The 13,692-nt window shown below is 33.7% G+C and overlaps 1 protein-coding gene across 2 annotated transcripts in view; it reads left to right on the top strand.

Annotated features, from left to right (window-relative positions):
• sgg (glycogen synthase kinase 3 beta homolog shaggy) overlaps window positions 1–13,692 on the top strand; it is a 259,101-nt gene that overhangs the window by 86,786 nt on the left and 158,623 nt on the right. For both annotated transcript variants that reach the window (XM_090413205.1, XM_090413206.1), the window contains exon 4: window positions 2,077–2,187. In XM_090413205.1, the coding sequence (XP_090269331.1) occupies window positions 2,077–2,187 (111 nt within the window). The remainder of the gene's footprint in view (window positions 1–2,076; window positions 2,188–13,692) is intronic.

Below are 13,692 nucleotides of genomic sequence, written 5' to 3'. Positions count from 1 at the left end.
GGTTAGACTATAATAAATTTAGTTTAATCCTTTATCCAAGTATAAGCAAACAATGTTTGCACCTGAAGTATCTTTAGGAGTGGGGCAACTCGTGGTAAAGGTGGTATAAGTTCTCATCACTTGAATTAGTATCTCCCATAATGCAAAGCACATCTCCTTGCAGACATGTATAATGCTATGCATTATACATGTCTGGGAAAGGCCACTACCCAGACTGGTTTAGACCTTTATTGAGGTCTCGTCAGTGTGAGCCAGACCCAGAAGAGGTTCAGGTGCAAACTTTGTTTGCTAATACTTGGATAAAGGATTAAACTAAATTTATTATTATCAGTCAATGGATTTCCTGAGCAGAAATCCAACAGATATTTGCCATTATTATTAGCTGTGCTCTTTTCTCCAAATTTTCCCAAATATTTTTGTTTGACCATCATTTCTTACTCTGCTATTTAGATCTCTAACAAGGATCAACTTTTCCTTTTTTATTGTGTCAGTTGTTTCTCTAAAGCCTCAAAAAAATTCCTCCACTTCTACTTTAGTAGAACCTTCTGTGGGACTGTAGGCACATATAAGTCTCATTGTCCAGTTCTCCATCCTAATATTTGCCAACATCACTCTACTCGATATGCCTGCCATTCAAGAAGATCATCAACATCAAATTCCTGACATGTTCCCCCAAGGGGTGTACAGGATATGATAGTACTACATGAAAAATTTTACATCATTACTAACTCCCTATCTACAATTTTCCTCCAAATCAGTCTGTTATTTGTCAAGATTCCAACATTATCAGATCTTATATTTCTATCGTCTAAGGCACTTTGTACCATATCCGTCCACCTATATTTTGGTCTTCCTCTGGGTCGTTTTCCTGCCAACCTGGCAGAAAACACTTGTTTTGCTTATCTTTCTTCGCCCATTCTCTTTAATCACCTGAGATTAGCTCTGCTAATGCATTCCTGGATGCTGACAATGTCAAGTTCTTTCCTAATATCCTCGTTTTTAATATGATGTTGCCATTGATGCCATCTGTTCACACCTCTAATCTTTCTCAGGACTCTTATATCTGCGGTCTCTAATCTTTGGTCAAGTGTTTTACTTCTGACCCAGCTCTCAGATCCATAAGTTAAAACTGGTTTGAACATTGTCTTGTATATAGCTAACTTAGTGTTCTGACTAATTTCTCTCTTATTCCATATGAATTTATTCAATTGACTTCATACCATACCAGCTTTGTTGATACTGTTGTCTATTTCCATGTTTAATTTACCATTTTCACTAAAAATCTTGCTTAAGTAGCTGAAAAGTTTTACTTGTTCCACAGATTCTCCGTTCAAAACACAGTTGACATTTTCGACGATTCTACCTATTTTCATTGTCTTTGTCTTTTTATTGCTGACCTTCATACCATATCTATTACAACATTTATTTAATTTAGAATAACAAATTCAAGAAGATTAGTCTTGTAAATACAAAATGAAACATTTTGTATTTATTGCTTAGAAAGATCTCACCAGTGTTTGTCTTTTTTGTTTCAGTCACCCTTATTATGTCGATCTAGCCAATTCTTGTGCTAGTTCCATTTCTTTGCCATTCAGGCTTCTTATGTTGATAGTGCCCAATCTTGAACTCATGTGATGTTGAGTTGGGATGTGCTTAGGATTTGTGTCAGTAGCTGACTTTTTGCTGTTCGCCCTAATTCCTTATGAAAACAACACAGGGCTTTGTTTAACTGGGCAACGCCACAGCAGACATGAAATTCTGTCATGTTGCGCCATCATTTTACATTGTGGTTTAAGCCAATAAGAATACAATTTGGGCTGGTAAATCCCAAATTGTCAGCCCATCCTCATTCATTTAGTATCCAGGTAGATACCTAACAGGGTGTGCCATGACGAGGTGAGGATTGGACATTAGGGCAGAAGCCCTGTTCAGTCCTCTGCATTCTTTTAAAGGCTACGTGGAGGTCTCTCATTTATTCAGGTGACTCTTAAGCACTCCTCTCACTTCATTAATCATGAAAATATTACATTAAAATGTTTGTGAAATATTATTATTATTATTTTTTTTTTTTTTCAGAAGGATGAAGTTTACTTGAATCTAGTATTGGAATATATACCTGAAACAGTGTATAGAGTAGCAAGGCATTATAGCAAGTCTAAACAAACAATACCTATTGCATTTATAAAGGTGAGTTTCAGAGATTTAATATATTAATGACTTATTTTGAATATCTCTCATGATCACACAATTTTTATAATAGTTATGTGTCTTTGTTTATTAAATGATGTGTTATGCAGGCCTGCTTATGGAAGCTTTCTCTGTTCTTCAGATGTAATGAATTATGTTTAATGTATGACAGTGTCTGATACTTATTTTTCATTTAGCTGCCTTAGGCATTTAATTTTAATTTGCTAACTAGATACTATAATAGGATAAGTCACTATAAGGGATTGTCCCTGTTTCAACTGTTTTTTGTTTTGTTTTTTTACATTGCCATATTCCTTAGAATGAATGATAATCATAGAAGAGACTCTTATAAGAATGTTTAGTAAGCCAACTGTTGGATCCTACTTCTTCTTAATCTGTACCTTGGAACCGACTTGTTAGTCACTACGATGTTCTTAGACAAAATAGAAGGTTGCTAGTTGATTTCTAATTCAAATATAAAGAAAATTTATATTTAAAGACTGCGCCACTTTATATTTGAATTAGTTCAAGAATTGAAGATAAACCAACTCTCAATTACCCTTCCTTTATACATTGTTATTATATATACTGGCCGAGTATATTTGACTTACTTAACTCATCCGCTTTGGTTCGAATATTTTATGAATGGTGCAGTAAAAGAGATTCAGGCAAAATACAACTTTAGATAAACAAAAACAAACATTTAATTTTAAAATCACAAATTTTACACTTAGGATCAAATCACTAATTAAGTTATTATAAACACTTCAGCCTTTCTGATAATACTGTCATACAAACTCAGACAATGGTAAACTTGCTATCTCTAATACAGTCTTCTCACAGTTCTTTAAGTTCCAAATACAATAAAATCGCAGTAATACCACTTTTCAAGCAAACACTTTTAAATTTACACTTCAGCTAATCTTCACAGTAGTTACTGTTAACATAAGGAAATTCTAGGATGAAACTCACGCACTTCTCTGTATAGGAATATTAAAGGTTGGAATAATCTTACCGATAATCTTCTATCTTCATCAACTTATACACAAACACTTTTTATAACCGTAAACACTTTTAACAATAATCGGCACTCGTTAAAATAAATCTTCAAAGCATTAACTGAATTAATTCACGGTCACTATACACATAAACAAACGTTCTTGCATGAAGTACTACTGATCACTCATGAATTAAGGCAATACACAATAATTCCTTATCTTGAAGTTTTATATGCACAGTTGTTCACTCTTCCGGCATTCAATTAATTCTTTAGACACTACAATTTGTCATGTTGTACCATCATTTTTTATTTTGGTTTAACCAATAAGAATACAATTTGGTCGGCTAAATCCCAAATTGCCAGCCCATCCTCGTTCGTTCAGTATCAAAGTAGATACCCAACAGGGTGCACCACGAGAAGGTGAGGATTGGACATTAGGTCAGAAGCCCTGGTCGGTTCTCCGCACTCCTTTAAAGGCTATGTGGAGGTCTCCTCTCAGTTATACAGCTTTGACCCTTAAGCACCCCTTTTATTTGAGTTGTAAGTCAGCAGTTAGAATTGAAGGAAGTACAGGAAGATGGTTTAATGTTAAATCTGGTGTAAGACAAGGATGTACATTATCCCCTCTGTTATTCATTATCTATATGGATCACATTATGAAGGAATGTGGTATTAAACCTGATATCAAAATTGGAGATGTTAATGTCAGCTCTTTGCTTTATGCGGATGATGTTATACTTCTAAATAAATCCGCTACAAGTCTGCAAGATTCTCTGACTAAATTGAATAGCTGTTGTAATAGATATGGTATGAACGTCAGCAATAAAAAGACAAAGACAATGAAAAATAGGCAGAATCATTGAAAATGTCAACTGTGTTGTGAATGGAGAACCTGTGAAACAAGTAAAACATTTCAGCTACTTAGGCACGATTTTTACTGAAGATGGTAAATTAATATAGAAATAGACAACAGAATCAGCAAAGCTGGTATGGTGGGAAGTCAATTGAATAAATTCATATGGAATAAGAAAGAAATTAGTCGGAACACTAAATTAGCTGTATACAAGAGAGTGTTCAAACCAGTTTTAACTTATGGATCTGAGAGCTGGGTCAGAAGTAAAACTTGACCAAAGACTAGAGACCGCAGATATGAGAGTCCTGAGAAAGATTATAGGCATGAACAGATGGCATCAAAGGCAAAATCATATTAAAAATGAGGATATTAGGAAAGAATTTGTCATTGTCAGCATCCAGGAATGTGTTAGCAGAGCTAATCTCAGGTGGTATGGTCACTTAAATAGAATGAGAGAGGAAAGATTAGCAAAACAAGTGTTCTCTGCCAGGTTTGCAGGAAAACGACCCAGAGGAAGACCAAGATATAGGTGGATTGATACAGTACAAAGTGCCTTAGACGATAGAAATATAAGATCTGATAATGTTAGAGTCTTGACAAGTAACAGACTGATTTGGAGGAAAATTGTAGATAGGAAATTAGTAATGATGTAATTTTTTCATGTAGTACTGTCATATCCTGTACACCCCTTGAGGGTACATGGCAGGAATTTGATGATGATGATGATGATGACACTACAATTTTAAACACAGTTAACGGTAAACTTCAATTTTTACAGCCTCTACTATTCTCTAGTTACTCGATGCTTTATTTCAAGATTCTGTGTGTCAAGGATACACAGAATCTTGAAATAAAGATTCTGTGTGTTATAATTTCAGGGCCAACCTTGACAGGTCGGCCCTGAAATTATATCTCAATTCAAGCATAGCTAGTCTAATTAATAGTCTCTCAGCTGTTTTCCATAGCTATAATTGTTATTCTACAACTTATTAGCTAACTGCTTCTCGACTAGTAGACTTTATTAGCTGCTTGAGTGACTTGCCGACTCACTATTATCACGCTGTGATTGCTGAATGCTCCGATTCCAACCTAATGCCAATCCTCTCCTTTGTCTCTCTTTTAATCTATGTAATCTCTGTATATTTTCAGCGTTCTTCCCTTTTTATATCCATTCTTCCCGCCTAAATTATTCTCATGATTTTTTTCTAAAACTCTTTTCAATAAACCTTCTCCTCACGTGGTGTTCCAAAACATACTCGCTCACTTACATATGTCTCCATGACAGCGAAACGAAATACAATAAAATTGAGGTATTGTATAACGCTAAACTTCTACAAATAGGAATAAATAAAGAATATTTACATTTCAATTAATGCACTGTTAAATTATCAAATACAAGTTCTTATAATATTAATATAGTAATGAATAAAATAGCTTAATAATATTTAATACAGTCTTTTCATTATTAATACATATATCTTTGATTAAATAATTAAATATTAGACAAAATTAAGGTAGTTATATGAATATTAAATTGTAAAATAAGTTGTTTACATTAAATAATATTTACAAGTCTTGCTTGGTATATGGTATATTATGTTAAATGTGAATGAAAAAAAAAAAATAAAAATATACAAAACAATTTCATTCACAGTTTAACACAACTACTGCAGGAGAAAATATGAATAATGGCACTGCTAATTTCACTTTCATCTAAATACACATTGCTGATTGGTATGGGCCAAGACACAAAGAACCTGGCGCACATGGAAATTGGTACTGTGGAACAGTGAATCATGCTAGACTATCTTCCAGGCTAATGAAAATGTTTGGGTATGGAGATTGTTTAGTGTTATCTCAACTGGGTGGCAGTTATAGTGATGCTAGATTGCTTCTCATAGTACAGATTAGGTCCACTGTCTTTGTATGTGTAGCATTGTCATCATGCATCGATGAACTTAACTGTACATATTCTACATTACAGCAGTTTAATTTCCAACATCAGATAAGCTCAATGAGTGGAGGGCAAATAATAATTATGGTAACTAGTGTAACATGGGTAAAAAAGAGAAAAGGGCACATGGGAGTAAAGAAATGGAATTAATGCAGTTACTAAGGAATAATTAACTGAGGCAGCATTTTGATAGAATGTACCAGGAATTTGAGAGTGGTAGACCTAATAATTGCATCAGAAGATTTGTCTAACCGTGATGACACATTGCAGTCAATTGATGAGAGTGATCATGTGGTCACCTGGTATAGTTAAATGTGTGGAATTTTCTAATTGGGATGAGGAAACCAAGAAGCTCAAGTGTTACCATGGGCATCTTCCTCTTTTATGTGGACTGCCAAAAGTCCATAAAATGACTATTCCATTACATCCTGTGGTGGACTACATTGATTTTCCAGGTTACAAAGTTGTAGAACACCTTTCCAAATTACTTTCAGCATTCACAGGATAGTCCTCTTCATTTATCAAAAGTAGTTCTCATTTTATAGAAAATATATCAGATCTTCATTTTTTCCCAGGTGATCTCCTTTTCAGCCTAGATATTGTGTCCTTATTCATATATGTTCCTTTAAATGAAACACTTATCTTCCTCAAGCAAGATTTTCTGGCAGATATTGTTCAGCCTTTGACTTTGTCATTCATTTTGGCTACTTCACGTGCCAAAATAAAATAAAATAAAATTTACGAACAAACTAAAGGCACATCAGTGGGTGGTCCTCTCTCACTCTCACACCAGCTCAGTGATTCTTAACCGGTGGGCCACAGCCCCCCAGGGGACCACCGAAAATTTATAGAATGTTTCTAGTTTTTAAAATTTTGAAATCTCTTAAAATATTTTTTTTGCTCTTTATTTTACTTTGTTTCAAACTTGTATCGTTTTATATTAGTATTCTGAATTATGCAGTTTAATACATTGGTTTCTTTTGTGGTGGTGCCACAAGTCGACTTTTTGTTGCTGGTAACACTGCAAGTCGTGATATCTGCCTACCGGACGTGTGAATAGAAGTGATTCTCTGAAGATTTACACAATACTAGTATAAATGCATAGAACTTAATGTTGTTAAGTGCTACTTGAGTGCAATTACTTTTCGAAACTTTCAGTGCTGAAATAATGATTTGTTATTTCTTAAAATTTACCCCTTATAAAATGAGCAAACAAAGAACATTATTTGATTTCATAAATCAAATTAATTTCTTAAAGTTTTTACACTAATATTTAAGTAAAGTTGATTTCTGTTTTCTGATTTTTTTTGTAATTTTGTGATTATAATTTCATTATAATCAGTAAGTAAAATCACAATTTTTTTAAAAAAAAAGTTTAATTATTATTATGTTATACAAACTAGGGGGCCGCGAAAATATTTTAGGATACTCAGGGGGCTGCAACTACTAAAAGGTTAAGAACCACTGCATTGGCTAACTACTTCATGGAAAGATTTGAATAACATCCTAAGCCATCCTTATGATACAGATATGTTGATGTTCTCATGGTTTGCCATGGGTCCTGTACAGACCTATAAGAGTTTGTCAATAAGATCAACACTTTCACCAATGTGTCCAGTTCACTCTTGAATTACAAGAGAACAATCAGAATAATTACGTTTTTAGATCTCCTGTTAATATGTCAATCAGATGGTCGCCTGATTTCTCACTATTCAGAAAGAAAACATTTCTGGACTTCATATTCATCCTCTTTCACAATCTAAAAAATCTAGCACCATTAGGACTTTCGCACATCAAGCACATTCTCTTTGCTTCACAGAATTGCTGCTCTCCAAAGAAATAAATCACATCAAGTTCACCTTCCCTTACTAATTGCTTTACCATATCTCAACAAGATAATAATTAGAGTTTCCTTGTCATCTGCCTCTCATCAAAATAGTGATACACAAGTGGTCCATCATGTCACCATTCCCTGTGTTAAAGGCATCTCAGAAGGTAGCCATACTACTTAGATCAGTTTGCCTGAGTGTCCTTCCATCCTAACAACAGGATATCTACTTTTCTAGGCTCAACTAAAGATAAATTTCTACCTTTAGCCCAACCCAGAGTGTATCAAATTCCTTGCTAGTGTGGATTATCATATTTTGTCCAAACAGATAGATTAGATTAGCAACCATATGTCATGATGAATGTTTGTTAGACTATGTTTAGTGCCATAAGCCAGAGCAATTGGGACTCGGAGCACACTATCACCATCAGACACAGAGTTCTTGAAGGTTCTCCTTTGTGAACATTTATACAGAGAGTTGTGAAACCTTGTTATATTCGCCATATCTAAATAGAAACGATGGACTTAAATTACCCCTCTTATGGGAAATGGTCGTTCACAAATTCCAGAATTAACTTAAATTTATTTATTTTTTGTATTTATTAATAAATCCTAAAGTTATTTTTACTACAACCTTAATATAATTAGACAATGGCACTCTACATCATGTATGTGCAGTTTACACATGCCATTGTTGAATATGTTGTTTTCTGTTTTTGTTTAATTTGAAAGTCATACTGAAGATGCCCTTGATACTAGGGCAGAAATTTTATACTAAGAAAAATATATATGTTAAATCCGTTTTATATTATTTATTAATTATCATATCTTACATTCAGATATATCAAGTTACATATGGAAATTACAGAACTGGTAAGTATGACAAATTCAGGAGATTGCTTGGAACAATGCCATTGCATGAGAAACCGCAATGGTTGGATGTTGGTAGTGCATGGGAGGTGGTAAAGGAATGTTTGAGGGAAATAATAGCACACTGCTCACCTCAAGTTAGGAGGATAAATCAAGTGGAGTTGAATGGATTAATAGCATCATTAAGCAGGAACTAAAAAAAAACAATAAATAAATAAATTGTGGAGGGATTTCAAAGAGAAAGGTGACTTGAGTAGTGCACATCACAGACCTAGAAGGGTGACCATATGATAAAAAAAGCAAAATCTGGCAGTGCAGGGCAAAGATTATCCCAAAGAGTTCTTTCAGCTTATGGCAACAGTACCTACAGCATTCATCAAAGGACTTTGATGAATGCTGTAGATAGAGAGATAACTGAAGCAGATGAAATAGTTGAATTACTAAATGAGCATTTTGTAAGGGTATGCATTTTGGGGTGAAAAAATAACCAATTATGTACCATATTGATGGATCTGTACTCCAGGAAATTAATGATGCGAGATTTGGAAATGTTTATGGATAGAGAGTTGAAGTTTATAATGCAAGATTCATTCTAATGAATTTAAGGGGGGTGGGGAGGACTACGGCACTCCCATTCCCAGGAAATAAATACCCAGAAAGGTATTGCCCTTCATTTGGATAGCTGTGTCTTCTTGAACTTATTTCTGCCATGCTTCAGTAGATCTTTTGGGATTATCATACACCCCTTACTGCTAGAACACATTAACTGATTCTCGATTTACCTCCCTCCCACATATTGGTAACTAGCAGTTATGAAGTATTCTAAACTTTGAATAAGGGATGCATGAATATTCAGTTTTGCTTTGGTATTTAGCTCATTCAGTGTGTTTTTCAAATATTCAGCTTTGGCCAAATGAGCAGAAAGATTTGTTATTTAGCTGGCCAAAGCAGATAAATTCATTGAGTCATAACAAATTATAAATGCTTGTCATTTGCGATAGGTATTTTCTTTAGTGGTGTTTTTAGTTTAGTCTATATTATGCAGTCTTAAAAGTTGATTATATTATAAAGTATTAATTTTGTCTTAAGACGTTGAAAAAGAATACAGTTTTGGCCATGGATAATAATAATAATAGTAAAATAAACAGTATTTGGAAGTTTTACAATTCATATATAGATTCAAAATATGCAAGATGTAAATTATGTAAACAACAAAATATCTGAGTGATACAGAAGAAAGGATATCACGCATCTCTGATTAATCATGTAAAAACAAAAGTATAGCAATGAATTTGTAAAACAAAACAATGAAACTGAAATATCAAACCAGAAAATCTAAAAAAATATGTATATAAAATCAAATAATCTGAAAAAAATAACATGGAGATGACCAATCGGCAAAATCTTTGCATTATGCTGTGACTGAATAACAGGCCATACCTTGTTCGAAATAAAAGTATTTTTTTCAGAAGCCAGAAATATTTATGATGAAATGAGACATAAACAGCTCACTGAAAAATTGCTGTTCCTAGATCATAATTATTCTTTACATGCAATTTAAAATAAAAGGTTCGTTAATATTTTTATTTGATTAAAGAAATTTAATATCTGAATAAAAAAAAAAGTTTAGATTTCACTTGTCTTAATGTTGACAGTTCTTATTTCACACACCAGGCTTTAAATTGCCAATTGTAAAAAACCTAAAGAGCAACAAACAGAAATAAGGCAGGTTCTCATTCAGTACAATCACTATGGCACAACAATGTCAAAAAACTAAATTCATCATAAGTGAACTCTCAGCAAGTGCATAATAAGATATTAAAACATAGAGCTGAGATGTTTACATTTTTCAAAAATAAGATAAAGAATAGAGAATATTATAAATCCATCCATATTTTATAGTTAAATATAGAAACAAATTTAAGATTCTTTCTGCATTTCTAAGTTATGAAATTTACTACAGTTTGTTGGAAATTTCTTCACTTGGTTATACTATAAATTAAAGAGGCCAAGAAATTATATTCTTGATTTCATCCTTTATCCAAGTGTAAGCCAACAAAGTTGTGCATGAAGTCACTTCACGACTGGGCTACTGTATATAGACTAAAGAATTCTCATCAAATGCCTTAGTATCCCATAATGCAATGCACATATCCTTACAGACTTCCCACAATACTATGCATTGTGGGAACAGCCACTACCCATATATATAACTATCCAAATATGACTTCTGGATTACTTCAATCCTGGTATCACTTTTGGGTCTGCCCCCCCCCCCCCCCCCACTAATTAGAGCCCAATAAAGGTTGAAACCAGTCTGGGTAGTGGCACTTCCCACAATGCATAGCATTATACATGTCTGTAAGGATACGTGCATTGCATTATGTGATACAAAGGCATTTGATGGGAAGTCTTTAGCCTCTATATACAAGCAGACCAGTTGTGAAGTGACTATGCACAAACTTTGTTTGCTTATATTTGAATAAAGGATGAAACCAAGAATATAATTTCTTGCATCTTTAATTTTTACCAGAGCTTATAAGATTGTTCTCATATACTCACTGCTAAAGTTCTAAACTTTTTAGTTCATTTCTACATTTTGCTATGAAGTGCATAGATCCATGATATCCTCCATTCAGTATCTCAGTCATTCAAAATCAAGCCTCTGGTTTCTGTACTTTAATATTTGACAGGCATTATATATTTAGCAAAAACACTTTTTTTCTTCTTTTTTTTTTATCAAAAAAAGATGCTAAGAGTCTTTGGTAAAATAAACAGAAATAGGGGATAGTAATGATCCATGTTTATTTCATAGCTATATATATATATAGAGAGAGAGAGAGGATTCAGAGACAATGGCCTGTGGAATGTGCCCAATGAGGATAGATTGAAGGTGTGTGTAAATTGCAGATTGATAGGAAAAAAGAGTTGATATGATGGAAACATTTAAGTTGCTTAAAGGATTATATAGCATAGATGCAGGGGAAATGTTTCAGCATTTGGCTAGAGGGACCAGAACAAGGGATCATCCCTGGAAGTTGAATAAAGGTGTAGTCAGTAGAGATGTGAGGAATTTTTTTCTTGGAGAGTTGTGAATGAGTGAAATGAGTTCAAGGAGAGGTATGATAGATTGTGTGGATAGATTGAGTCTCCCACAATGAGTCTTCAGACTCCATGGAGGTGCCTAAAATTAGTTTAATATAACCAAAGTAAACACTCGACGTTTCGACCTTCACATTAAGGTCATCATCTGGAGTATACACATATGTACAAAGAAACAAGCTGCACTACAATCTACATTGAATGCTAAAGTTATTAATCAACCATTAAAACTATTGGCCTGACACCCAGTTGTTGGGGGGGGGGAATTAAAAAACCTTATTACATCAAAGCTACAGTCCTGTTATTATTATCTAATAGATAATGATAACCAGATATCTGTTACAAAATTAAATTAAGCTGGTGTGTTCTTTTTAACAGATAGGGATTGTATGTCCAGTATAATCCCAATCCATAAAAAAGAACACAAATGACACATTAAATTTAACAATTTTGGTGGAGCAGCCCTCTCAGATGCTCTTAACACTGTACACAAAATTAATTGGAAAAGTACTTGATCTTTACATCATACAAAAACCTGGTATGAACGGAAATTTAAAGAAGCCTGTGAAATTTTGATTAACCAGTCTAATCTTAAACAATAATGGTGGCATAAAAATCCCAAGAATTTGGATAGCACATATTCAGCCCACTTAGTTTTCCAGCAAACCTGACTTTAAGACTAAGCAATTTTTCAGCTTTTATTGACCACTATCCATACTGGTTTGTTGTAATTTATATGTGCTTATATAAGTAATTTTTTTTTTGTGTGTGAACATATTGCTCTGCTCTCCAGCTTAATTTAATTTTGTAACCTAATAATAACAGAATTCTTGCTTTGATGTAGTAAGGTTTTTTTTTTCACCAGAGGTCAGGCCAATAATTTTAATTGATCAGTAACTTTAGCATACCGTGTAGATTGTAGTGCAACTTGTTTCTTTGTATATATGTGTATATTCCAGATGATGACCTTAATGTGAAGGTCGGAACATCGAGTGTTTATTTTGGTTTATATTAAACTAAGGTTTTACTCTAATGCAGTAGTTCCATAATTTTCGTGATGTATTTGAAACAGATTAAATTTCTATAAGACAAAAATTAGAAACGTTATTTTAATTTAAATAAACTGCATAACTAGTTTCGTCTTCTTAAAAGGCTTCTTCGGGTGTGTATAACATGAGGGAAACTATCTACAAACATTGCGAGAGAAAATCTGTACATTAATGTATTAACATTTGAAGCCATTCTGTGTATTTTTTCATTGTTGGGCATGTGCATGCGTTCAAGGTCTCATGAATACCAAAGTTGGATAGCAGCAGAATGACAATCTGAGAGATTATAGCTGAGGGTAGTGTTGAGTGTACTGGATGGAGGATGATTTCTTTAGATTTTACAATTCTTCTTTCCAGTTCATCATAGCATCAAAAGATATTTTCCAATTTGTCACACATCACTGGGTGAATGATAGTTTTCATCATTAGTGTGAGCAGAAATCAGGACGTGGTTCGACAGAACGCTTGCTCTAGTTCTGCCATATGTTACATCTCTTATGTTCCTCTAGATGTAATTAGATGGTTTTTTCAGTACTGCCAAAATAAGGCATGTTGCATCAAATACAGTAAATGCTGTAATATTTCAGGTTATGTTTTTGCTTGGGCTTACTGAGCTAGGAATGGTGTTTAAATAGAGGAGTGAAAGAAGTCCGGATGTTCTGATATGGTAGGGATATGTAGCCTTTTTCCCTATTTCTATCTTCAATATGATGAAGAGGTAGATTAAATAGTAGCTTATTAACTGTTTGTTTTAAATAACCATTTTGCTGAAAGGGTGTAAGAAGAAATTGAAGTTCTTCTTACAACCTTATTAATATCTTCTTCATAGAGGAGGGAGCGAGCATGTTT

Source organism: Typopeltis vanoorti, chromosome 23, assembly GCF_054136105.1.
Source record: "Typopeltis vanoorti isolate ZY-2024b chromosome 23, IOZ_Tvanoo_1.0, whole genome shotgun sequence".
Lineage (NCBI taxonomy): Eukaryota > Metazoa > Arthropoda > Arachnida > Uropygi > Thelyphonidae > Typopeltis > Typopeltis vanoorti.
This window is presented reverse-complemented; position numbering and strand designations above follow the sequence as displayed.